Genomic DNA, 27,646 nt, shown 5'->3' with positions numbered 1-27,646 from the left:
TATTCAGTCAGAACACACTCACTACCACTTAACTGTCTGGCCCTGCTCTCAGGGGGACAAGGGGACACAAGTAGGGCCTCTCAAGATCCTTAACGCCAACGACACATGCTAATCTAGTGCTTGAACAACAGACACACTCGCAGGACAATAACTATATTCAACATATCCTATGATGACTTAGTCATATCACTATGAACTCTTTAAAACATCAGACACAGTGTGAGATATATTACATCTGATGGTTTTAGGACGCGCAAATTATGCTTTCACTTTTTGTTGTTTGTCCGTCTTGGGATGTCACAAATCGTGCTGAAAACATATTTTCATAGTCACTTCTGTCTTTGCATGTATGTTCCTTTTTCTGTGTGTCGGCCTGTTTAAATCCAGACATGGATTGTGTTTGCAGGTTCTGTATGTTCCTGATCCTGAGCACACATCCAGTGTGGGGAGCTCCCCTTCCCTTAGCCCCATCAGCCCTCTGTCTCCCACCCCCTCAGAAGCTGACTTAGAGAAGGTATGTTAGCATTCCCACATGCACTCACAATCAACACGTTGGCATTCTCCCTTCACCATGCGTCTGCTCACAAGCACGCACGCACACACATACGTACAACACCTATCATAGAGTGAGATAGAAGGCTTTATCAGAGATCCTGCATAAATATCTTATCACAAATCCGATTTAAAATGTGAAGGGCCAACTCTCATACTGTCCAGACAATCCAGGACAGGCCAGACAATAAGCCGGCGCGTTATGTTTTATGAGCAGAATAGGTCTGTGTTGTATTAATTCTCCATTGATAGCTGACCTACAGTATACAGACTTGTTGTATGGCTCTGGCTCCAGGTAATAGAATGGCTCTTTGTTCTGCCCATTAAGCAATAGTTACAGTAATGTTAGGTGACTTCCCTCACACTTCCCTGCTCTGGGGCGGTGATAGCTGAAATGCCACTGCTTTTACTGTACCATTTAGTCTCCATTTAAAGAAGCATGCAGCCAATAAAGACACAGTTAGTTTGTTGTTTACTGAACGGTCGTGTTGACAACCTCAGTATATAAGAGGGAATAATGTGTTAGTTGAGTGCTGACCAGGGGAGGGACAGGGGATCAAATATCTGCAGGTTTTCACTGTTCCAGCAACTATGGTGGATCTGTAACCATGTCACTGCAGTATAGCTGGGGAAAATGCCCTTAAGTGTGGTTGGTTCTAGCAGGTCTGGAATCAGGCCTATCAAGTCCTCTGTAAAGGAATACTGAAAGCTGACATGTTCCATTGTTCTCAAGTCAGGAGTGTCACCCTCCTGCTCCATAGATTGCCCTCTCCACCCTGTCCCACCCACCCTGTTCCAGGTGGTCTCCATGGCAACCAGGCACCGTTTTGTCAGAATGTTCAGAAAATAGGTTCCTCTGCTACTGCTGCCTTGCCAAACTATCTGCATAAATTCAACACTACTCAGGCTGAAAGAAGGATCCCGTTCGTTAGTTTATTTAGCGCTTATCTATTTAGGTCACATGCCTATAAGAACAGGAGCCTATTTCTTGGCTCTCAGCGGAGGACGAGGATCTGAAGGAGAAGGGCTGTGTGTGACTGTGGAGAAATTAAGCCTTTTAGTGTAATGCTCTGTCTGATATTTAGAGAAACTAATGAACGGAGCTCATTCTCTCAGATGACCAGCAAGACAGCCTGCATGTCCCAAATGGCACCCCATGCCCTATGTAGTGCAATGCTTTTGACCAGAGCGCTATGGGCCTTGGTCAAAAGTAGTGCACTACATAGGGAATAGGGTTCCATTTGGAATGCGTACAGCAGTTATTCCAGAGAGAGGAAGCATGATGTGTTTCTAGGACAGACAGGGGAGGGTAAATCACCTCAACAGGATGTGGAGTAAAGGTCCAGCATGGTTTTCAAGGTAGAGGAGGAAGGACCTTAATAACCTGCACAATGCTTTTTCTAAACCTCCAAAATCCTTTAATTATAAAACACTTTTTGTTGCTACACACACAGGAGGTTGGTGGCACCTTAATTGGGGAGGACAGACTCGTGGTAATGGCGGGAGCGGATTAGGTGGAATGGTATCAAATACATCAAACACACAGTTTGATGCCATTCCATTTAGTCCGTTCCAGACATTATTATGAGCCGTCCTCCCCTTAGCAGGCTCCACTGGCCGCACAGAACAGGCTGTAATGTCTGGCAGGCATGAAATGTCATGGCTGGCTAGCCATCGTGCTGGCATTCGAATCTCACGCTGTGACCGTAGCCAGCCTAGCTCACTGTCCTCCAGACCTCTCCCTGTCCTATCCTGTTCTGTTGTGTCCTGGCACCCTCACTTCCTTCCTTATGTTGCACAGAACAGAGTAGGCCTCTATTTTTAGGGCCAGGGAAAGTAGGACTAGTGTAAATTACCTGCCTAGCCCGCTGCAGAGTGGCTGGTGCCCAATGGGCTGGTGCCAAACTACAGCTGCTCAGGTAACCCAGCCCGGACCTTGGGGTTTCTCTACTCTGCCACCTTGCCAACATCCTCCTGTCTTTGTAGGAGAATCAGGATGAAAGATTCAAGGGATGCATCCCATGAATTTACAGTATATGTTTGTTCTGCTCACGGTTGCAGAACATGGACATGTCCACATGGGGGAGCTGTGGTTAAATCTTCCACAGTATTCCACTTCTAGCCTTCTACTCTGTCTCTCTCTGCCTTTGATGTCCAGTCTACATTGCAGGCTGTCTGCAAGGCCATACAGTACAGGACGGAAGCTCAGGCCATTGGCAGGCTGGTGGTTTGTCCTGAAGGGGTCTGGGAAGGAGTGAATTCCTTGTCCTAGTCACTAGTCATTCTATTCTGTTATTTTCTATTGTAGTGTAAATGGCACTGGATGTTATGGAGTGTTAATATATGGGGTCAAACATTTTGCTAAAAGAGTCCCTTGGTCTTCCTCTGCACTAAAGATCCTCATGATTCATTATATCAGTGTTCCCCAACTAGCAGGTGGTTTTGGTTTTGGTGGTTTTTTTGCCACCAAGTTTTCTGAGCCAAAAATATGCAGTACCTGTACCAGTCTAAAGTTTGGACACACCTACTCATTCAATGGTTTTCATAGTAGTGAAGACATCAAAACCATGAAATAACACATATGGAATCATGTAGTAACCAGAAAGGTGTTAAACAAATCAATGTTTGTGCTTAGTGGGACAAATGCCCCAATGACTGTGTAAGGGCAATTTGACCAACAAGGAAAATTATGGAGTGCTGCATCAGATGACCTGGCCTCCAGGTCACCTCAACCCAATTGAGATAATTTGGGCATCCAACCTCAACCAAATTGAGATAGTTTGGGATGATTTGGAAAAGCAGCCAACAAGTGCTCAGCATATGTGGGAACTCCTTCCAGACTGTTGGAAAAGTGTTCCAGGTGAAGCTGGTTGAGAGAATGCCAAGAGTGTGCAAAGTTGTTATGAAGGAAAAGGGTGGATGCTTTGAAGAATCTAATTTGTTTAACACATTTTTGGTTATTTTATGATTCCATATGTGTTATTTCATAGTTTTAATGTCTTCACTATTATTCTACAGTGTAGAACATAGTACAACATTTAGAAAAACCCTGGGATGAGTAGGTGTGTCCAAACTCTGGAGTGGTACTGCATATATATATCATTTTTAAAATGTTCATTGTTGGATGTAAAAGACTAAGCTCCAAGTGATTTGAATTTTGGAAATCTGTTCCCAAATATTCCCACGCATAATAGAGAGACATATGTGATCATATACAAACAATAATAATTGATTGGATTTATTTATATGGCCCTTTTCTACCAACTGAGGTACTCAACGCGCTTTGCATATACTGAACAAAAATATCAACGCAACATAAAACAATTTCTAAGATTTTACTGAGTTAAATTTCCCATAAGGAAATCAGTCAATTAAAATAAATTCATTAGGCCCTAATCTACAGATTTCACATGACTGGGAAAACAGATATGCATCTGTTGGTCACAGATACAGTTGAAGTCAGAAGTTTACATACACTTAGGTTGGAGTCATTAAAACTCGTTTTTCAACCACTCCACAAATTTCTTGTTAACAAACTATAGTTTTGGCAAGTCGGTTAGGACATCTACTTTGTGCATGACATAAGTAATTTTTCCAACAATTGTTTACAGACAGATTACTTCACTTGTAATTCACTGTATCACAATTCCAGTGGGTCAGAAGTTTACATACACTAAGTTGACTGTGCCTTTAAACAGCTTGGAAAATTCCCAAAAATGATGTCATGGCTTTAGAAGTTTCTGATAGGCTAATGGACATCGTTTGATTCAATTGGAGGTGTACCTGTGGATGTATTTCAAGGCCTACCTTCAAACTCAGTACCTCTTTGCTTGACATCATGGGAAAATCAAAAGAAATCAGCCAAGACCTCAGAAAAATAATTGGAGACCTCCACAAGTCTGGTTCATTCAGGGAGCAATTTCCAAATGCCTGAGGGTACCATGTACATCTGTGCAAATGATAGTACGCAAGTATGAACACCATGGGACTACGCAGCCATTATACTGCTCAGAAGGAGACACTTTCTGTCTCCAAGAGATGAACATACTTTGGTGCGAAAAGTGCAAATCAATCCCAGAACAACAGCAAAGGACCTTGTGAAGATGCTGGAGGAAACGGGTACAAAAGTATCTATATCCACAGTAAAACGAGTCCTGTATCGACATAACCTGAAAGGTTCTTCAGCAAGGAAGAAGCCACTGTTCCAACACCGCCATTAAAAAAAGCCAGACTACGGTTTGCAACTGCACATGGGGACAAAGATCGTACTTTTTGGAGATATGTCCTCTGGTCTGATGAAACAAAAATAGAACTGTTTGGCCATAATGACCATCGTTATGTTGGGAGGAAAAAGTGGGAGGCTTGCAAGCCGAAGAACACCATCCCAACTGTGAAGCATCATGTTGTGGGAGTGCTTGGCTGCAGGAGGGACTGGTGTACTTCACAAAATAGATGGCATCATGAGGTAGGAAAATTATGTGGATATATTGAAGCAACATCTCAAGACATCAGTCAGGAAGTTAACGTTTGGTCGCAAATGGGTCTCCAAATGGAGAATGACCCCAAGCATACTTCCAAAGTTGTGGCAAAATGGCTCAAGGACAACAAAGTCAAGGTATTGGAGTGGCCATCACAAAACCCTGACCTCAATCCTATAGAATTTTTGGGGGCAGAACTGAAAATTGTGTGTGAGCAAGGAGGCCTAGAAACCTGACTCAGTTACACCAGCTCTGTCAGGAGGAATGGGCCAAAATTCACCCAACTTATTGTGGGAAGCTTGTGGAAGGCTACCCAAAACGTTGGACCCAAGTTAAACAATTTAAAGGCAATGCCAATCAAATACTAATTGAGTGTATGTAAAATTCTGACCCACTGGGAATGTGAAAAGAAATAAAAGCTGAAATAAATTATTCTCTCTACTATTATTCTGACATTTCACATTCTTAAAATTAAGTGGTGATCCTAACTGATTTTAGACAGGGAATTTGTACTAAGATTAATGTCAGGAATTGTGAAGAACTGAGTTTAAATGTATTTACCTAATGTGTATGTAAACTTCCGACTTCAGCTCTATTAAAAAAAGGTTTTTAAAGTAGGGGAGTACATAAGTATCTGGTGTGAGAGCTATTTGCCTCATGCAGTGCGACACATCTCCTTCATATAGTGTTGTTCAGGCTGTGGAATGTTGTCCCACTCCTCTTGAATGCGAAGTCAATGGATATTGGCAGAAACTGGAACACGCTGTCATACACGTCGATCCTGAGCATCCCAAACATGCTCAATGGGTGACATGTCTGGTGAGTATGCAGGCCATTGAAGACCTGGGACATTTTCAGCTCACAGGAATTGGGACATTGGAATTGTACAGATCCTTGTGACATTGGGCAGTGCATTATCATGTTGAAACATGAGGGGATGGCAGCGGATGAATGGCACGACAATGGGCCTCAGGGTCTCATCACATTATCTCTGTGCATTCAAATTCATGTTCAATTCTCTGGCAACAAAAATGGTGGACATTCCTGCATTCCACATGCCAATTGCACTCTCCCTCAACACTTGAAACATCTGTGGCATTGTGTTCTGTGACAAAACTGCACATTTTAGAGGAGCCTTTTATTGTTCCCAGCACAAGGTGTACCTGTGTAATGATCAGGCTGTTTAATCAGCTTCTTGATATGCCACACTTGGCAGGTGGATGGATTATCTAGGCAAAGGAGAAATGCTCACTAATAGGGATGTAAACAAATTTGAGAGAAATACACATTTTGTGCATATGGAAAATGTATGGGATCTTTTATTTCAGCTCATAAAACATGGGACCAACACTTTACATGTTGCATTTATATTTTTATTCAGTATAGTAGGGGGAAACCCACCTCATCCACCACCAATGTGTAGCAACCAATCATTTTTGTGCCAGAACGCTCACCACACATCAGCTATCAGGTGGAGAGGTGAGGAGGGATATATGCCAATTAGGAATGAGGGGGATGATTAGGTGGTCATGATGTGGCCAGGTTGGGCATTTATCCATGACAATGGGTGAACACCTCTACTCTTACAATAAGTGCCATGTGATTTTGAATGACCACTGAGAGTCAGGACACCCGTTTAACTTCCTATCTGAAAGACGGCACCCTATGTAGGGTAATATCTCCAAATGTAATCAAGGTTTGAAATTATGTTTTAATCAAATACTATATGTTTTTAGGCTTCTTGAAGTCAATTTGCAATCTAAAAATATTTGTTTTATTACGTTCCTGCTCCCCGACCATCCGCTCAAGAAAAAATTGTCCTGCGTCTGAATCTAGTTTATGATCCCTGCAATATAGGTTTACTAAGTGGAAAACAAACAACCATCACATATATAATATTAGAGGGGTTGTGCTACTATGGTCACGTCCCAAGTGGCACCCTATTCCCTCTATAGTGCACTCATTTTGACCAGGACCCTGGTCAAAAGTAGTGCACTATAAAGGGAATAGGGTGCCATTTGGGATGCATCCTTGGCAAAGCAAACAGCAGCAGCTCTATGGATGGATGCAATATCCATAGCATTATGTCAGAGTCAGCTTTCTTCCTTTCCACCTGGCGAGCAGCTCTAGACTGGATTGATTTCCCATAGCCTCTGGGATCAAAGCACCATGTGATAACACCATCCCATCCCTCTCCCTCTCCATTCCTCCATCTTTAGCCTCTCCCACTCTCCGGTCGGCCAGTGTACACCTCCTCTCACAGAGACACACACACGTTGATATGTTTGACAATTGTGGTGTTCACATTGGTTATTCAATTCTTATGGACGGACTCTGATGTGTTATGGGGTGCCCATTCCCCCAACCCCTATCCCTGAATTAGAACGCTGATCAGGCTAACATATAAACATATAGTCCTCAGGATATATGACCGCTGTCCAAGTACCTGAGGGAAACAGTATATTATGCACACCTGGCCTAGTGCTGGTTTATGGTATGAACAATACCATGATTACAGATAGACACTGGAACACTGTTAAAGTGGATCTCTCATACAAATGATAGTGCAGAGTGGGAGGGTTAGCTCACAGTGTTATGTTAGACCACCTCACACACACATACACACACCCTTCCTTCCTGTGATCTGCTTCCTCTCTTGTGATGATAGGGGGATGGAGGATGTTGTCTAAGAGAGGAAGGAGGACATGTTAGGACTGTTTATTTTAAACCAGGCCAGTGTTCGGATTTCTGTTGTCAGCTATGTGCTGCTGGGTAAGGGGACAGTTGGCTTGTGTCCCAAATGGCACCCTATTCCCTACATTGTGTACTATTTTTGATCAAAGCCCTATGAGCCCTGGTTGAAACTAGTGTACCATATTATTATTATTATATATTATGTTGCCATTTGGGAGACGGCCTAGAGCTGTGTGTTATTGGAGGCTGTGAATACCTCTTGTCATGTTGCTGTAGTTTTACTGCAGCAGAACAGAGAGTATTGGAGCATGAGTCACTAGGAAGTGAATGTGCCAGTGAAGAGAGGATGGGTGAAGCACTGTAGATATCCACCTGAAGTGGATGACAGTGACCGACCAAGGAGAGCACCACTCAAGTGTCATGTTCTCTTTCCTACTGATGTATAATGTTCCTGTAACGGTGGTGGTTCAGTGAAGGTTTTAGCTCGAAGGGCTAACACAGTCTTGTTGTGTGCCGGAGTGGCTGGGTTGGATTTCCAGCCAGTAGTTTTTGTTGTTGTTTTGTTTTGTCTAGCATGTTGAGCTGCCCCCTCAGCCTCATTAGCTGCCAGTGTGTCTGTGTGTGTATGTGTTGCTAGTTGTGTGCCGGTGGGTCAGTAGTCGTGGGCTGGTGCTCCCAGTGAGACAGAGACAGGAGAGGCGTGGGAGGGTGTCAAGAGGCCAGCAGACAGCTGTGGGTTTGTGGTTTCACACACAGCAGACCTGCACGCCTACTCTTCATCTCTCCGTCTATGCCATTTTCCCACACCCTCCTTCCCTATCCCTCCATCCTTCATTCCTCCGACCTTCCATCCATCCATCTTCTTGTTCCCACACCCTCACTATCCCTCCATCCATCCTTCTGCCTAGCTCCTGTTCCCACACCCTCCCTATCCCTCCATCCATCCCTCTGCCTGGCTCCTGTTCCAACACCCTCCCTATCCCTCCATCCATCCCTCTGCCTAGCTCCTGTTCCCACACCCTCCCTATCCCTCCATCCATCCCTCTGCCTGGCTCCTGTTCCCACACCCTCCCTATCCCTCCATCCATCCCTCTGCCTGGCTCCTGTTCCCACACCCTCCCTATCCCTCCATCCATCCGTCTGCCTGGCTCCTGTTCCCACACCCTCCCTAACCCTCCGTCCATCCTTCTGCCTGGCTCCTGTTCCCACACCCTCCCTATCCCTCCATCCATCCCTCTGCCTAGCTCCTGTTCCCACACCCTCCCTATCCCTCCATCCATCCCTCTGCCTAGCTCCTGTTCCCACACCCTCCCTATCCCTCCATCCATCCCTCTGCCTAGCTCCTGTTCCCACACCCTCCCTATCCCTCCATCCATCCCTCTGCCTAGCTCCTGTTCCCACACCCTCCCTATCCCTCCATCCCTCCCTCTGCCTAGCTCCTGTTCCCACACCCTCCCTATCCCTCCATCCATCCCTCTGCCTAGCTCCTGTTCCCACACCCTCCCTATCCCTCCATCCCTCCCTCTGCCTAGCTCCTGTTCCCACACCCTCCCTATCCCTCCATCCCTCCCTCTGCCTAGCTCCTGTTCCCACACCCTCCCTATCCCTCCATCCCTCCCTCTGCCTAGCTCCTGTTCCCACACCCTCCCTATCCCTCCATCCATCCCTCTGCCTAGCTCCTGTTCCCACACCCTCCCTATCCCTCCATCCCTCTCTCTGCCTAGCTCCTGTTCCCACACCCTCCCTATCCCTCCATCCATCCCTCTGCCTAGCTCCTGTTCCCACACCCTCCCTATCCCTCCATCCCTCCCTCTGCCTAGCTCCTGTTCCCACACCCTCCCTATCCCTCCATCCATCCCTCTGCCTAGCTCCTGTTCCCACACCCTCCCTATCCCTCCATCCATCCCTCTGCCTGGCTCCTGTTCCCACACCCTCCCTATCCCTCCATCCATCCCTCTGCCTAGCTCCTGTTCCCACACCCTCCCTATCCCTCCATCCATCCCTCTGCCTAGCTCCTGTTCCCACACCCTCCCTATCCCTCCATCCCTCCCTCTGCCTGGCTCCTGTTCCCACACCCTCCCTATCCCTCCATCCATCCCTCTGCCTGGCTCCTGTTCCCACACCCTCCCTATCCCTCCATCCATCCCGCTGCCTGGCTCCTGTTCTCACACCCTCCCTATCCCTCCATCCATCCCTCTGCCTGGCTCCTGTTCCAACACCCTCTCTATCCCTCCATCCATCCCTCTGCCTGGCTCCTGTTCCCACACCCTCTCTATCCCTCCATCCATCCCTCTGCCTGGCTCCTGTTCCCACACCCTCCCTATCCCTCCATCCATCCCTCTGCCTGGCTCCTGTTCCCACACCCTCCCTATCCCTCCATCCATCCCTCTGCCTGGCTCCTGTTCCCACACCCTCCCTATCCCTCCATCCATCCTTCTGCCTGGCTCCTGTTCCCACACCCTCCCTATCCCTCCATCCATCCCTCTGCCTAGCTCCTGTTCCCACACCCTCCCTATCCCTCCATCCATCCCTCTGCCTAGCTCCTGTTCCCACACCCTCCCTATCCCTCCATCCCTCCGTCTGGCTCTGCAGCCAGCCACACAGCCTGGCACAGTAGCAGGCCATGTGGATAAATCATTATCATTGTTTACAATGGAGGAGCTGGAGAACTAGTGCCGAGTGCCTAGAGATGTGCCTAGAAATGACTGTAGTAGGGTTGGCACAAATGTTTATGGATGAAGACCGTCATAATTAAAATTACCTGCATATTTTTCCTACTTTTTTTTCGAACAGCTGACTGAAGGTGTGATAGCCAGGCATTCATGTGGTTGAGTCAGTTTCTGTAATAACATGGGCTCTTAACAACGTGATGAAACTTTGTTGCCTCTTGCTGACACAAGCAAGGTGTTGTAGCAAACGATGAATAGAATGAGCTTGGAACCTCTAACTCTAGAAATTTGAGGATTAAACTCATGGGTACACTCGCAATGACAGTCTGGTATTGTGATTCAATCATTTTCGTGGTAATGTAGAATGTTCATTCAAATGATGTTAACTGATGTGGCTCATGCAATGGAATGGATTGTTTGTAATGTCAGTTGAGTTGAATCAACAAATCACAGTACAGACTGATGGGTATACTTCCTGCTTTGCTTCCATGGGTACGCTCGCAATGGCCGCCAATTCACCCATTTTACCATCATTAACTTGAATGGGGAAGCCCGTTCTATTCATTCTATTTCTATGGCAGCACATGCAGTCAGGAGCGGGAGAAAGGAGAAAAGGTGTGTCTGAAAAGCAAAACAAATATTATATATATTTTTTGCTATTGTAGCGGTTATTACAGAGACCGTGGTCATTTGGCTGGCCAATTACCGTCATCCAAATTTCCATGACTGTCACAGCCCCGAGTCCTCCTTGTGAGATGCAGCAAATACTACTGTAGAAACTGGATCTGTACAGAATAACACATCGTAAAACTTTAAATCTCTATCTCTACCTGTCATAAGAACAGTAACACTGTCTGTTTGTTGAGTGAACAGGGTTAAACAGGGTCTTTGCTGTCGTCGTGGCCCATATGGTCAGGGATTGGGTTGGGTCAGGAGCATGGGTTTACCCTGATTCTATTACTGGGTTACATGAAGCTGATATGATCAATAACACAGACAGACTGCTGACACACACATCTGTCTGATATCTCCGTTTCATGTTCCATGAGACTGAGTGAGTGTTCATTTCTCAGTGTATATCGGCAGTCCTGGAGTTCAGTTAACATTTCAGTACAGGAAAAATAATCAGTCTACTGATCTACACACACACATGACGAAGTGTATGATTTATGTAGATGGAGGAATAACAGAGCTGTATTTAAATGGTCTTCATGTGCACTTCTCATCCTGTTTTTATTAAACTAATCATGCATCTACTAGCGACTAGAGACATACATGTCTCTCTCTGTCTCTGTGTGTTTGTTGACCTGATTGGCTAGCAGTGCAGAAACATTGCTACAAATGAACACTCACTAGCTATACTGCATATTTAGATACTCTGGCTGATTGGTTTGATGTAGGGAGACATACACTATATATACAAAAGTATGTGGATACCCCTTCAAATTAGTGGATTCGGCTATTTCAGCCACACCCGTTGCTGGCAGGTATATAAAATTGACTACACCACCATGCAGTCTCCATGGACAAACATTGGCAGTAGAATGGCCTTACTGAAGAGCTCAGTGCCTTTCAACGTGTCACCGTCATAGGATGCCACCTTTCCAGCAAGTGCGGTCCTTCTGTAGCTCAGTTGGTAGAGCATGGCGCTTGTAACGCCAGGGTAGTGGGTTCGATCCCCGGGACCACCCATACGTAGAATGTATGCACACATGAATGTAAGTCGCTTTGGATAAAAGCGTCTGCTAAATGGCATATATTATTATTATTATTAAGTCAGTTCATAAAATCTCTGCCCTGCTTTAGCTGCTCTGGTCAACTATAAGAGCTGTTATTGTGAAGTGGAAATGTCTAGGAGCAACAATAGCTCAGCCGCGAAGCGGTAGGCCACACAAGCTCACAGAACGGGAACGCCGGGGACTGAAGCGCGTACCAACTGTTCGATGGGAGCTTCATGAAATAGGTTTCCATTGCCAAGCAGCCGCACACAAGCCTAAGATCACTATTCGCAATGCCAAGCATTAGCTGGAGCATTGCTCCTTAGTTCCAGTGAAGGGAAATCTTAACGCAACAGAATACAATTACATTCTAGACGATTCTGGGCTTTCACCTTTGTGGCAACAGTTTGGGAAGCCCCTTTGCTGTTTCAGCACGACAATGCCCCTGTGCACAAAGCGAGGTCCATACGGAAATGGTTTGTCGAGATTGGTGTGGAAGAACTTGACTGGCCTGCACAGAGCCCTGACCTCAAAGCCATCTAACACCTTTGAGATGAATAGGAACGGCGACTGCGAGCCAGGCCTAATCGCTCAACGTCACTGTCCAACCTCACTAATGCTCTTGTGGCTGAATGGAAGCATGTCCCTGTAGCAATGTTCCCACATCTAGTGGAAAGCCTTCCCAGAAGAGTGGAGGCTGTTATAGCAGCAAAGGGAGGACCAATCAATGCCCATGATTTTGGAATGAGATGTTCGACGAGCAGGTGTCCATATACTTTTGGTCATGTAGTGTACTTGTCTTTCTCTGTCTCTGTTTGTTTGTTGACCTGATTGGCGAACAGTGCAGAAACATTGCTACATGTAGACTAGCTATACTCTACAGTATATTTAGATACCCTAGCTGATTGGTTTGATGTAGGGAGACAAATCAACTTAGATGTGATTTTGTCAACTCCTTCTTCATTATTATCACTTGTTACATTGCATGTGACATGATTATATACCATGTCACTTGAGTATGTGACATAGACATAGAATGGATAGAACAGCTTGAAAGCTCTAACCCTGGATATTTGACTGGTAAACTCTTGGGTACGTACATGCACAATGGCTGCCAGATATTGTGAAGCAATAATCTCCATGGTATTTTTGAATTTGTTATAAACTGATGCTAGATTGCCATGTGATGTGATGTGTGCAAGAGTTTTGTTACTGAAATCTAAGATTGCTTATATTGATTACATTCAACTCAATGTTGTTTGAGCATTGAGTGTTGTTGAATTGAACACCTGCTGTTGATACTATACTATTTGACTTGATCTATTCTATATGACTTGATCTATTCTATATGACTTTATCTATTCTATATGACTTTATATATTCTATATGACTTGATCTATTCTATGACTTTATATATTCTATATGACTTGATCTATTCTATTTGACTTGATCTATTCTATTTGACATGATCTATTCTATATGACTTGATCTATTCTATTTGACTTGATCTATTCTATTTGACTTGATCTATTCTATTTGACTTGATCTATTCTATATGACTTGATCTATTCTATATGACTTGATCTATTCTATTTGACCTGATCTATTCTATTTGACTTGATCTATTCTATATGACTTGATCTATTCTATATGACTTGATCTATTCTATATGACTTAATCTATTCTATATGACTTAATCTATTCTATATGACTTAGTCTATTCTATATGACTTAGTCTATTCTATATGACTTAGTCTATTCTATATGACTTAGTCTATTCTATATGACTTAATCTATTCTATATGACTTGGAGGATAAGCTAAAGCCATAACTTACTGTTTTATAAACATATCACATTACATTTACATTTAAGTCATTTCACTAAGCGCTTATAAATGTGTTCATTCTTGTCCACCCTTTACTTCTCCCTCATGTCATGTTATTCAAAATGGCCACCCCTCCCTGTAGGAATCCAATGGCGCTCCCAGGCCAGGGGCTCACCATCATCACCATGCTCCGGTGTTCTCAGCACTCCGCCAGGCCCGTGTAGTGTCGTCCACCTCCGAGGAGGAAGAGGCCCTGACAGAGAAGTTCCTCAAAATCAACTGCAAGTACATCACAGACGGCAAGGTATATATCATGTATATTCATATATAATACAGTACTATACAGTATATATATAGTATATTCTATATATAAGATATGTACAGTATTACAAGGTAAGCGCATGGAGAAGTTCAGAGGACCATCAGGAATGCTGGCCTTCCACCAGCCAACAGCCACCTCTAGCAGCTCAGATCCATGCTATTGAACAACATGAAACCAATGTTGATCCATTCAGTCTAAAACAAAGGTTTGCTGCCCCCCACAGGGAGGTCAGTATTGGAGCTTCCTGTTCATAGTCAATATCCTTCAGTTGCTTTTGGATACCTACAGTACAGTAATGCCATTTTGTTTATTTATGCTGGAAGGGTAATATATCTCCTCCACTAAATGGCTGACACATTTCTTTCACTCTACCTATAATATTCTGTCTAACCCTCTCTCTTCTTTCTCCCTCCCTCTCTCTCTCTCTCTCTCTCTCTCTCTCTCTCTCTCTCTCTCTCTCTCTCTCTCTCCCTCCCTTCTCTCTCTCTCTCTTCTATTCTCTTCTCCTCTCTCTCTCTTCTCTCTCTCTCTTCTCTCTCTCCCTTCTCTCTCTCTCTCCCTTCTCTCTCTCCCTCTCTCCATCTGTCTCTCTCTCCCCCCAGGGTGCGGTGAGCGGGGTGTTGCTGGTGACGCCCAACAACATAATGTTTGACCCCCACAGGATGGACCCTCTGGTGCAGGAGCACGGCTGTGAGGAGTACGGCTACATGTGTCCCCTGGAGGAGGTCATGTCTGCAGCCATCTACAAGGAGATCACTGACAGCAAGATCAGAGAGGCCGTGCCCGCGTAAGAGCCCTGTCTGTCTGTCGGTCTGTCACACACAGGGGTCCCATGCATTAGAGCACACCATTTTGTGCCTACTGAACCACACTAACAGGCATGTAGTGGAGAGGAGTTGCGTTTACGCACCTGTTGCACAAAATTAACATTGTTTGCGTTTACGTTACACATCACTCGTTTACCCACTTCTTTTTCTACCACTCCATCCCTGGTTACACATCACAGCCGCTCCGTAATCACTTCATCAGCCCAGCACTGCAGGCACACACTGATTACATCAGAAACCATCCAACAGATTAATTATATCCCCCATGTCAAAAAGGAAAAGGAAATGACAATTATAGCAAGGTTAATGAACTATGCATGCACCCACCTACGTCTGGATTGCTCACCCATTTGCTTGATGTAATAATATATCCACTTCAGCAGTCAGCTTAGTTTATCTCCATGGCATGCCACCCACATACAGATCTCCTACGTCTCTGTTTTTATTAGCAATTTAACGTGGATTGTTTGCTCAGATCAAGATAATTGTGTTATATTAATACTATGATGAAATCTTACCAAAGCATTAGCTATTTGTAGCTGTGTTCCTCTGTGGCGCTAGCGATGCCAAGGTCGTGGGTTCATGTCCCGCTCAGATAACATACACATGCTAATTATGTATGCAATTACTGAACTGTAAGTTGGATGAAAGTGTCTGCTAGGAAACATTTATTATTACTGTAACTATAGAGCTATGCTTAGCCCTTCCACTCTAGTGCCCATCCAGTATGTCTATGAAAATGTTCAGTGGTGGATTTGGGCTGTGTTAGGTGTTCAGATCTCATGGAGCATCTATTGTGACGTCTAATGGTTATTGGCTGCAGTCCAAACACGTTATTTTTACCCCCTTGCCCTCGCAACTTCACCGTCGGAAACCGGATGCAGATGATTGTGGTTAGAGCGTTGGACTAGTAACCGGAAGGTTGCGAGTTCAAACCCCCGAGCTGACAAGGTACAAATCTGTCGTTCTGCCCCTGAACAGGCAGTTAAACCCACTGTTCCCAGGCCGTCATTGAAAATAAGAATATGTTCTTAACTGACTTGCCTGGTTAAATAAAGGTAAGAATTAAAAAAAATTGCCATCTTAAGTGGAGGTCCAATTCACTAACGTTTCCCCCTCAGCCCTCGATTTAGCTCAAGGGAGCGAGTGAACGAACCACTTTGGTCACTTGCGGGGTTGATACGACCCACAATTCAATGCAAACTGTAGTCACATGTCAAACTCTGGTGGCCGCGAAGTGTCACATTTGTGGCCTGTCAGAAAAAAGTATGAAGCTAGCTTGCTAGAAAATATATATAGACACTGATTTTAGCGTTGGAAAATTGGCTTAGTCTCATAGTGAGGAGCCTATAAAACGTAGCTAGATTCATAAACATATTTTTGGGAATTCTGAAATGTATTGGAATAAATGGCCAAACAATTAAACTAGCTAGCCAGCTATGGGTAACTGTAGCTAGCTACCTGACAGGAGTGCCAGCTAGATACGTTAGCTTACTAGGTACATGAATAGCTTTAGCTAGATACGTTCGTTTACTAGGTACATGAATAGCTTTAGCTAGCTATGTTAGCTTTCTAGGTACATTAATAGCTTTAGCTAGATATGTTAGCTTACTATGTACATTAATAGCTTTCGGTTGGTTGTTTTTCAACTCAACTTCTAGATTTCCACAGAGGACGTTGACTCTGATTATCACTCTCCCTGGCTTGGGCAAGCGACATTCAAGGTACACTCGGATGTGATGACGTAAAACGTAATTCAAGGGCTGAGGATTTATGGCCGAGGGCTGTCTACTTTGAGTTTGAAACACAGCCATTGTCTCTGTGTGAGGACAGCTGTTTTCTCATGTGATGCAAGCCGACTCTCTGTCTCAAAGAGCACACAATAACAAAGTCCTGCCTGTGTGCCAACCAGTGTTTTATTATCATACACACAGTAGGATGCAACTATTTTAGTCCCACAACAGGTCTTTGGAGAACCTGTGGAGTCTAGTGTGCTGTTACAGTATGTAGAGGAATCCTGTTAGTTGGCGTTGGCTGGCTGCACAGTGTTTTTGTTAATTTACTGTATAAAACCTATTCAGATTATTATGCAGAGTAGTTCACTTACAGATGCGCCAAACAAACAGATTCATATTAGATCCGTATTGAGAGGATGACTTGTTTCACCTGGTCTCTCCACATTATACTGTAATAAACAAAAAGAACGGTGCCATTCTGCTGCATTCCAAGTCAGACCTCTCTAACTTGTATTTTCTTCTTTACTGTTTTCTTCCCTCTCCAGGCATCTGGAGCCTTTGACGTCAGAGCGCGGGCCCTCCACCTCCTCTCAGCCGGACCCGGAGCAGCATCTGAGAGTCCCAGGCAACGACAGCGGGAGCGTGGCCACCCGCAGTACAGAGGGCTCCTTCTCCGAGGACGTCTTTACAGAGTCAGAGCTGTCCCCCATTCGGGAGGAGGCCACTTCCTCCGAAGACCTCCGGCTGGACAAGTCTTCCTCAGCCACAGCCTCCACAGAGTCCATCCAAACTGTCACCCATGTGGGGGCCTTCACCCCTCCAGGGGAAGCCCCAGGGGCCGCAAGCAGCGCCTGCAAGTCAGTCAGCCAGCCGCCAGGGGAGGGCCAGGAGAAACAACCCACCACAGCAGAGGATAATCCAGACAGCCACACAGCCCAGAGCCAGTCACCCATGGACTCCAAGCAGCACAGTGTGGATGTGGAGAAGGCAGCACCAAGCACACCCACCACCAGCCAGGGACCATGCCAAGGACCCTCCTCACGCCATGCCTCCCAGAGATCGACCACCGGGCCTGGGGAGCCCTCCGGCCAGGAGGGGGGTTCAGGGGACAGGCCCAAGCTGAGCAGCGAGGGGTCCCAGGACTCTGAGACGGACGTGGAGGAACTGAGAAAGATGTGGAAGAATCATACTATGCAACAAGCCACAGAGCAAATGGAGAATGTAACACAAAAGGAGGAGGGACAGAACTCTGCAGAAGGTAGTGAGATAACGTGTCTCTGTTGTATTATGAAAATATGAAATATATATCCTTACACTATGCACTTACATTGTTTTTCAGTAGGTGCGAAAATATGTTCAGCTTCTATTTCAACCCTACTTGAGTTCTCAACATGAAGGCAAATCTATAGACAGTTATTGCAGAATATTGCACATCCTCACTGCCTGGTATGCTGCTGCCATTTGCCATCTCTGCAATTATCATCATAATGTTTATTCTAATGAAGCTCCCAGTGCTATCACAGGAAGGTTGGCTCCGGCTGCTTCCGTACACCTCGGCTGCAGGGTGCTCCTGATAACCTCCTGTCACAGCTTTGTGCCTCCCCAGTTGTAATTGGACTAAAAAAGAAAAAAATAACTGTGGAAATGTGTAGTGTGCTGTTATCACCTACAGGAATGAGCAGGAGGCATTATACTCCGCTTTGATCTAGCTCTGCTGTTAGCCGGTCTGCTCCACGTGCACTCAACTCCAAGATAGGCTAAAACCTCAAAATCAAACACAGAGAGACAACACAAACACCCACACCTAACATCTGAGGGGAAACACAATAGCGTTTAGACGGCCTGCATTAATAACCCTCAGAGACACGAGCAGCATTTGAAGTGACTTAACTATTTACATTTTATAGCTGCCTTCTCTTTTTGGTTTGATGTCTTTTTCAGTAAACATTGAATATTTCTTACCCTAGAACATAGACTACCACAGTAGTGTGCAGGCTCAAACTACTACTGTGTTCTGTGTCATGCCTGCTATAGGTGCTATGTATGTTATTCTTCCACTGTTCTACAGTTCTGTGTGAGCTCTAGTGCCTCACTTAGTTGTGTTCAGACCTGGGCTCTAATAGTATTTGTCTTCTTTCAAACACTTTTGCTGCACCTCATTGAGTTTGCCTGGTTAATTGTAACCAAAATAATAGTCCCAAAGGTGCAAACCCCACTCATCTGGCACTCTAAGCAGGCTCAATCAAACTCTCAAAGTATTTTGGAAAGAAAACGAACACTGGTTGAACCAAGGTCTGGTTGTGTTCCCATAATTTATATCACCATAATTCTCACCCCACAGAGAGTTCCTAGAATGTTTGCTCTTATTGGCTGGGATCACAGCAGGGTTCTGCTTTACTCTACACCACATTACCATGGCAGACGTGAGCCAAGGCCCCACTTCAAAACAAGCCCAATTACTGCGTTTTCAAATATCATTTTTCCCACTGTGCTGTGTTTTCTAAGTACTGTAGATGAACCATTTCTCTGGCTCTGTTTGTGACTATGGGTCCCAGTCTGTGTTATGTCACAAAGTGTCTATTTTCTTTGTAGAACTCCCACTAATTTGACCTTCTAATGGGTCGTTAATAAAAGCAGGGATATGTTTTGGTGTCACGATCTGTTATGATTTCTGTTTATTTGGGTCATCTTCCTATTATATTGGCACAGAATTACTGTCTGTTGAGATACAAAGAGAGGAGGAGAGAGAGAGGAGGAGATATAGGTCATATAAAGACTCTGTTATCAAATAGATCTGAAATGTTTTCTTATTTACAGATGGATTAGGTCCAGTGGTGTGGTGAGGGACTATTAGATAATAAGAGGATATGTTTTAAACCAGGAGTAGGCCTACATTTGGTCAGTCACTAAATTGAAACATATTCTGAAAGATTTAAATCAGATTGGTATATGCTTTGGCCCTGTAAGTGTTAAGATGGATAAGGTAACAATTCATTACCATGTGATCATTTCCTGTTTGTCATGTGGCTCTACAGTGTCCATGGAGCGGCGGAGGCACCGGTCCCACAAGTTCCTGTGTCTGCGGGTGGGCCAGCCCATGAAGAAGACATTTGTGTCCAACGCCAGTGCCTCCATGCAGCAGTACGCTCAGAGGGACAGGAAACATGAGTACTGGTTCGCTGTGTCGCAGGAGAGGTGTGTGTGTGTGTGTGTGTGTGTGTGTGTGTGTGTGTGTGTGTGTGTGTGTGTGTGTGTGTGTGTGTGTGTGTGTGTGTGTGTGTGTGTGTGTGTGTGTGTGTGTGTGTGTGTGTGTGTGTGTGTGTGTGTGTGTGTGTGTGTGTGTGTGTGCCACACTGCAGCGCCAAGGTCTGCAGAGTCACTGTAGTGCAGCCCCAATGTCTGCCAAGCCCATCTCACTATGCTGCCACCAGCCCAGACAGCTAGATTATTTATTTATTCACCCACTCTGCAGACACACACTCACACGTACATACACAAATATCTATAGAATAGAATACATTAATTTTTTCCCTCACTGAGGGAACTGGACCAGGCTGTGAAAAGCAGTCCAGTTACAGTAGCTTGCGAAAGTATTGACCTCCCTTGGCATTTTTCCTATTTTGTTGCCTTACAACCTGGAATTAAAATATATAATTTTTTTTAAAGCTGAAAACTTGAGCGTGCATAACTATCCACCCCCCCCAAAGTCAATACTTTGTAGAGCCACCTTTTGCAGCGATTTCAGCCGCAAGTCTCTTGGGGTATGTCTCTATAAGCTTGGCATATCTAGCCACTGGGATTTTTGCCCATTCTTCAAGGCAAAACTGCTCCAGCTCCTTCAAGTTGGATGGGTTCTGCTGGTGATCAGCAATCTTTAAATCATACCACAGATTCTCAATTGGATTGAGGTCTGTGCTTTGACTAGGCCATTCCAAGACATTTAAAGGTTTCCCCTTAAACCACTCAAGGGTTGCTTTAGCACTATGCTTAGGGTCATTGTCCTGCTGGTGCTGGAAGGTGAACCTCCGTCCCAGTCTCAAATCTCTGAAAGACTGAAACAGGTTTCCCTCAAGATTTTACCTGTATTTAGCATCATCCATCATTCCTTCAATTCTGACCAGTTTCCCAGTCCCTGCTGATAAAAACATCCCCACAGCATGATGCTGATGTTCTCGGGGTGAGAGAGGTGTTGGGTTTATTCCAGACATAGCGATTTCCTTGATGGCCAAAAAGCTCAACTTTAGTCTCATCTGACCAGAGTAGCATCTTCCATATGTTTGGGGAGTCTCCCACATGCTTTTTGGCGAACACCAAACGTGTTTGATAATTTTGTTCTTAAAGCAATGTCTTTTTTCTGGCCACTCTATCGTAAACCCCAGCTCTGTGGAGTGTATGGCTTAAAGTGGTCCTATGGACAGATTATCCAATCTCCGCTGTGGAGCTTTGCAGCTCTTTCATGGTTATCTTTGGTCTCTTTTTTTATTTGTTCTCTGTTGCCTCTCTCATTAATTCCCTCCTTGCCTGGTCTGTGAGTTTTGGTGGGCGGCCCTCTCATGGCAGGTTTGTTGTGGTACCATATTCTTTCCATTTTTTTGTAATGGATTCAATGGTGCTCCATGGGATGTTCAAAGTTTCAGATATTTTTTTATAACCCAATCCTGATCTGTACTTCTCCACAACTTTGTCCCTGACCTGTTTGGAGAGCTCCTTGGTCTTCATGGTGCAGCTTGCTTGGTGGTGCCCCTTTCTTAGTGGTGTTGCAGACTCTGGGGCCTTTCAGAACACGTATATATACTGAGATCATGTGACCGATCATGTGACACTTAGATTGCCCACAGGTGAACTTTATTTAACTGATTATGTGACTTATGAAGGTAATTTGTTGCACCAGATCTTATTTAGGGGCTTCATAGCAAAGGGGGTGAGTGAATACATATGTACGCAACCCTTTTCAGTTTTTTTATTTTTTAGACACTTTTGTCATTTTTTTTTCATTTCACTTCACCAATTTGGACTATTTTGTGTATGTCCATTATATAAAATTCAAATAAAAATACATTTAAATTATAGGTTGTAGTGCAACAAAATAGGAAAAACGCCAAGGGGGATGAGTACTTTTGCAAGGCAATGTATATACACTACCGTTCAAAAGTTTGGGGTCAATTAGAAATGGCCTTGTTTTTTAAAGAAAAGCTATTTTTTGATCCATTAAAAAAACTCAACGTCAACAGTGAACATGCGGCTCTGGAATGCTGGCCTTCTAGGCAGAGTTCCCCTGTCCAGTGTCTGTGTTCTTTTGCCCATCTTAATCTTTTCTTTTTATTGGCCAGTCTGAGATATGGATTTTTCTTTGCAACTCTGCCTAGAAGGTCAGCATTCCAGAGTCGCCTCTTCACTGTTGACGTTGAGACGGGTATTTTACGGGTACTATTTAATGAAGCTGCCAGTTGAGGACTTGTGAGGTGTCTGTTTCTCAAACTAGACATTCTAATGTACTTGTCCTCTTGCTCAGTTGTGCACCGGGTCCTCCCACTCCTCTTTCTATTCTGGTTAGGGCCAGTTTGCGCTGTTCTGTGAAGGGGGTAGTACACATCGTTGTACGAGATCTTCAGTTTCTTGGCAATTTCTCGCATGGAATAGCCTTTATTTCCCATAATAAGAATAGACTGACGAGTTTCAGAAGAAAGTTCTTTGTTTTGAGCCTCTAATCGAACACACAAATGCTGATACTCCAGGTACTCAACTAGTCTAAAGAAGGCCAGTTGTATTGCTTCTTTAATCAACACAACAGTTTTTTAGCTGTGCTAACACAATTGCAAAAGGGTTTTCTAATGATCAATTAGCCTTTTAAAATGATAAACTTGGATTAGCTAACACAACGTGCCATTGGAACGCAGGAGTGATGGTTGCTGATAATGGGCCTCTGTACGCCTATATAGATATTCCATTAAAAATCGGACGTTTCCAGCTACAAAAGTCATTTACAACATTAACAATGTCTACACTGTATTTCTGATCAATTTGATGTTATTTTAATGGACAAAAAAAAGCTTTTCTTTCAAAAAAAGGACATTTCTAAGTGAACCCAAACTTTTGAGCAGTAGTGTACATTTTGTGCAGTATTTCAGTGTGCTTTGGATGACATTTCTGTCCACAATAGCACAAATGAACTGTTTTTGCCCTTTTATGTAAATAGGTATTAATCGTAATGAGATCTGTCAATTTCGACTCCGCTGGGATGTTATACAGCAATGTCAGCAGTATTCATAATGAATGTATCGTTTAGGCCTTTCAAAGAACAGTACAAGGAAATATGTATCTTCATCAAAAGCTGTAAAATATGTTTTTCTAGTGAATTATTCCAAATTGCTTCAACAGCTTAATTCAATTAGTTAATGCTGAAAAGTCACTTTGTTGCAGTGTTGGGTCCAAGCACAGTGCTGCCTTTGTCTCCAGTCCTGGAGGACAGAAAGTTATGAAAAGTTATGAATCTGATCAGATGTTTGACCAGCCATTCTTTGACTTTGAAAATTCTACCCTTCAGCTGTTTTCATTCCCAGTAGCCAGTAGGCTTGTGTTGACCAGCACAGCACATTCCTCTCAGTCTCACATGTTAATCTAATTTGAAACAGGCAGACAGGCCACCAGTCTTGTCTCTGGCCACAGACACAGTCACACCACCATCACCATGGCCATGTGCCATTGTAGGGTGATTGGAATGTGTTTATCTCAGAATGTCTCCTGTAATGCTGCCCTGTTACACTGCTGGCTCTGTTCCCATGGATAGCACTGTGCCTTTATACACACACACACCCATGCACAGACGTGCACACTTACACATACTCACGTACATGCACACACTTTCGTACACACAAACACACATACACACACACACACACTCACTGGCAGACTGACTATGTCTGCTGGATGACCTAATTGAGTGGCGACCCAGAAGATGTGTGTAAAGTATCCTGACAATGGTGGGAGAGTTCCAGACAGTGGGGAAAAAGACCATATACAGCCTGATACATAGAGACACAAGACAGCAGAGTGGCATAACAGCCTCATGCCATTTAGAGACGGCCATTTTGAGACTAAAGCATTCACTTTACATGTGAAATGAAAGCATTGTGAGGGTTAGGATGTCGGTAGGCTATCAGAATATGGCCAAAAAATTGGCAGAATATATTCATAACACTATTCAGAACCAATAACCGTTAACATAAATTGACATTCATGGAATGTTTATGTACTGATTATGAATACGGTATGTATTGTTATGAATGTGTTAGGAAGTCCTTACGTAGGTACTGTTCTCTTCAAGTGTTACCATCATTTCTGTAATTATGTGTGTGACTGTTTGTTTTTCTACCTCTCTCCCCTCCCCAGGTCCGAGCACCTGTATGTGTTCTTCATCCAGTGGACCCCAGACATGTATGGGGAGGGGGTGAAGGGCATCGGCCACGAGCCAGGGTTCATGGTGGTCAAGAAGCCTTCGGGGTCCGAGACAGGAGAAGACGAACCCCTCACGGATATAAACAACAAAGAGTGGGAGGTAAGGAGTAGAGAACTGAGGTGTTCCACACTACATTCTACATTCTGTGTTGTTTCTTACATGGCTGGATGTTGCTGTACAGTAGTATGTGTAGTAGTTACAATACAATGAGTGTACAAAACATTAGGAACTCCTTCCTAATATTGAGTTGCAACCTCTTTTGCCCTCAGAACAGCTACAATTCGTTGGGGGTAATCACTTTACAAGGTGTTTAAAGCATTGCACAGGGATGCTGGCCCATGTTGACTTCATTGCTTCCCACAGTTGTGTCATGTTGGCTAGATGTCATTTGGGTGGTGGACAATTCTTGATACACACGGGAAACTGTTGAGCGTGAAAAACCCAGCAGCGTTGCAGTTCTTGACACATTGGAACCGGTGCGCCTGACACCTACTACCATACCCCGTTCAAATGCGCTTAAAACTTTTGTCTTTCCAATTCACCCTCTGAATGGCACACATATACCATCCATGACTCAATTGTCTCAAGGCTTAAAAGTCTTTAACCTAAAAAAGTCTTAAAAGTCTTCTTTAACCTGTCTCCTCCCCTTCATCTACACTGATTGAAGTGACATCAATAAGGGATCATATGGATTCACCTGGTCAGTCTAGGTCATGGAAAGACCAGGTGTTCCTAATGTTTGGTACACTCTGTGTATTTACCTTCTCCTCCAGCCTGTGTTGTAGTCCATATATGTCCTATTCGTTATATGCTTTCATTCAGTCAAGTGATTTATTTTGTAGTGATATGACTGTGTGTAGTGTTAAATTGAATTTATTTACATTGTTATTCTACATCATCATTATCTATGCTCCTTAAGGTGATTTGTGTGTTCAAATTATTGCACTGTGATTGATGATTACATTGTTTTGATCAATCTGTCCAAGTGTTTGCTTGATGTGTTATAGCTATGTTTATTGTGTAATTTGTGTGAATACTATTTCCTTTGGTTGGAAATGTGCAATTTTCACTCAGATTACAGCAACCACAATGTTTTGCATGATTGTGAAATCATTTTGTTCCAAGTCAGTTGTCCACGTTATCAATGCAGTGTATATGGCATGCATTAATATCTCTGTTGTCGTCGGTCATCCCAAACTATAGTTGTGCTAGATGACCTGACTGACTGGGGTGTTCCGCAGTTGTAGACAGATGGATGGAATGGTTCCCGTTGTAAAAAAAGCTGATTGTTTCAAGGCCGGGAAGGCACATAGGGAATTCTTTAAAAAGTGTGGGCATTCTTGTGAATGTAATATACATAGTTGTGTTCAGTTCTCTCATTCTCTGCCCTATCCTTAATAGTGTCTTCGTGAGATTTTAATTGCCCCTCAAATGTGAAAGTAGGGTTTTAGGATTTAAAAACGTCCAGTGGATGGACATGGCTGCTCAAAGTCTGTCTAATAGGTCGGCTGGCTGCACGTGCTTGAGGTATAATGGGGAGAGGATACATTCTTTGCATACAGAAATTGATACGCAAGTTGTGGCTGGGATTGACATTTTAATGTAAAGGAATGATGTAGGAAACAACGTGGGTTGATTTGTTTGGGCCTGGTCCTGAAGAGGCCAGTGATTTGAATAAGTAAATAGTTGCCTCTCTTTTACGTTGACCCTTTAAGGTAAACATTGATTTTAAACAACACTTATATTATTAGTCTGTAATAACTGTAATGCTCTTAGCCTTTTATTAAACTTTATTTGGTCATTGATCATTAGGTCTACTGTGCTGTATGTATATTGTATGTCATGCCATATGGCAAGTATGACAATTCAAGCCACTTCATTGATTAACGTTTGATGTGTGCCCAAACTACTCAAAGGGGATCCACCAAGCGTTTTATTGTTACAGTGACGTTACACGAGAAGTGCATTTGATCTCCCTACAGTACCTCATGATTTTTTTTTTTAATGTACTGGTATTGTATCTTTAAATTGCTCTAGTGAAGTATGCAAATAGGAAGTGCCCTCTGCCTTTGAGCAAATAAGGAGCCGGCTTTGCTCCTGTCCTGCATTGCCATTGGCTCTTGCGGGTGTCAAATAAACACCCGAGACCCTTCTAAAATGTTTCTATTTTAGTTAGCTAGTAGAGTCCCCGCCCGTCCGGTGTCAGGTTCAACATCGATTTGTGGAGATTGGAATTACTTCAAGAATCAGGAATGTGACTGTCGAGCTCAACCTCGCCCCGAAAGAAAGACATGTTCTCTAGAAGGGTGAAGGAAGAAACGCCGCTGACCCCTAAGTACACTTATGTATGTATCTATAACAGTCCGTGTTTTAGCTGCGCGTGTTTTGTTGTTGTTAGCCTGCTAGCTACATTACTGGATGGCTAGCTTGCTAAAAAAAAATGCAAACGGCTTGCCCAGTGACTGACTGAAATCAAAATAGTCACTGACATATCTGATGAGTCTAAAAAAACGGCACTTGATGTTGTCCTTTTGTGTCAATCCTTTTCTTTGGTTCTCGTTTTGGAAAGTTTTGAGGTTGTTGTGTTCACTGAAAAAACTGTCTGTGAACAGCGTGCTTCGTTGTATCTAAGGTTAATAACTAACTTGCGACATTGTATCAATACACTGTGTATAGCTTACAATTCGTTAGTTCTACAATTTCCATTGCATGGACAGTGATCAGCTTCTCTGTAATGGTGAGATATTATATCTATAACGTTAGTTGGATGGGCTGATGCAATATGTCTGTTTTGGAAAGAATGACCTTCATGTAAGTTGTTATTTGGGAGGAACAGAAGCAGAGAATAACATGTTTATTGTAGCCTGGTCTCAGATCTTTGGTCTCTTGCAAACTCCATTTCTCAATGTCAAGCACAAACAGACGGGCACTCGGGCTATGGTCATTGGCCAGCATGAGACCTTCCTCCTAAACACAGAAGATGGGGATTGCAGCAAACTGGCCTGACTTTGCGTTTCTCAATAGACTGCACTTTAGTGTCAGCTAAAGTTAGGCTCAAAATAAATATTTAATGAAGACTAGTTTACCATTTTCTTTGCATTATTGAGAACTGTAATGTGGGAGTTTGTTTGAGAAAGTTATTTACACAATGATTAAGGTAACTAAAGAGGTGTTTCAAGGTAACTTATTTCTGCTTGACCCAAGTTTGCCCAATTCAACCTGACTAAAATAACTTTTAACTAGTTTATAACAGCAATTAATGTATAGCCTAATTCTATAGTAGATTCAGATAATTTCATAATTGTTCTATTTTTTGACATGCAGTATCATAACATATTTATGGAAAGGCTTCATTTGCAGGTGTACAC

At 43.8% G+C, this 27,646-nt stretch overlaps 1 protein-coding gene across 6 annotated transcripts in view; it reads left to right on the top strand.

Moving 5' to 3' along the window:
- Positions 1-27,646, top strand: part of LOC124006223 (oxidation resistance protein 1-like) — a 213,336-nt gene that overhangs the window by 177,636 nt on the left and 8,054 nt on the right. For 3 of the 6 annotated variants that reach the window (XM_046316079.1, XM_046316077.1, XM_046316078.1), the window contains 6 exons: positions 407-514; positions 14,080-14,241; positions 14,862-15,046; positions 17,368-18,080; positions 19,858-20,017; positions 24,212-24,377. In XM_046316079.1, coding sequence (XP_046172035.1) covers positions 407-514; positions 14,080-14,241; positions 14,862-15,046; positions 17,368-18,080; positions 19,858-20,017; positions 24,212-24,377 — 1,494 coding nt within the window. Of the gene's footprint in view, positions 1-406; positions 515-14,079; positions 14,242-14,861; positions 15,047-17,367; positions 18,081-19,857; positions 20,018-24,211; positions 24,378-25,793; positions 26,624-27,646 lie in introns of those variants that run through there. The other 3 variants (XM_046316081.1, XM_046316082.1, XM_046316083.1) reach the window with 2 other exon arrangements.

The sequence above is a fragment of the Oncorhynchus gorbuscha genome, linkage group LG19, assembly GCF_021184085.1.
Source record: "Oncorhynchus gorbuscha isolate QuinsamMale2020 ecotype Even-year linkage group LG19, OgorEven_v1.0, whole genome shotgun sequence".
Classification (NCBI taxonomy): domain Eukaryota; kingdom Metazoa; phylum Chordata; class Actinopteri; order Salmoniformes; family Salmonidae; genus Oncorhynchus; species Oncorhynchus gorbuscha.
Note: the sequence above shows the minus strand (reverse complement) of the source record. Positions and strands in the feature narration are given on the sequence as shown.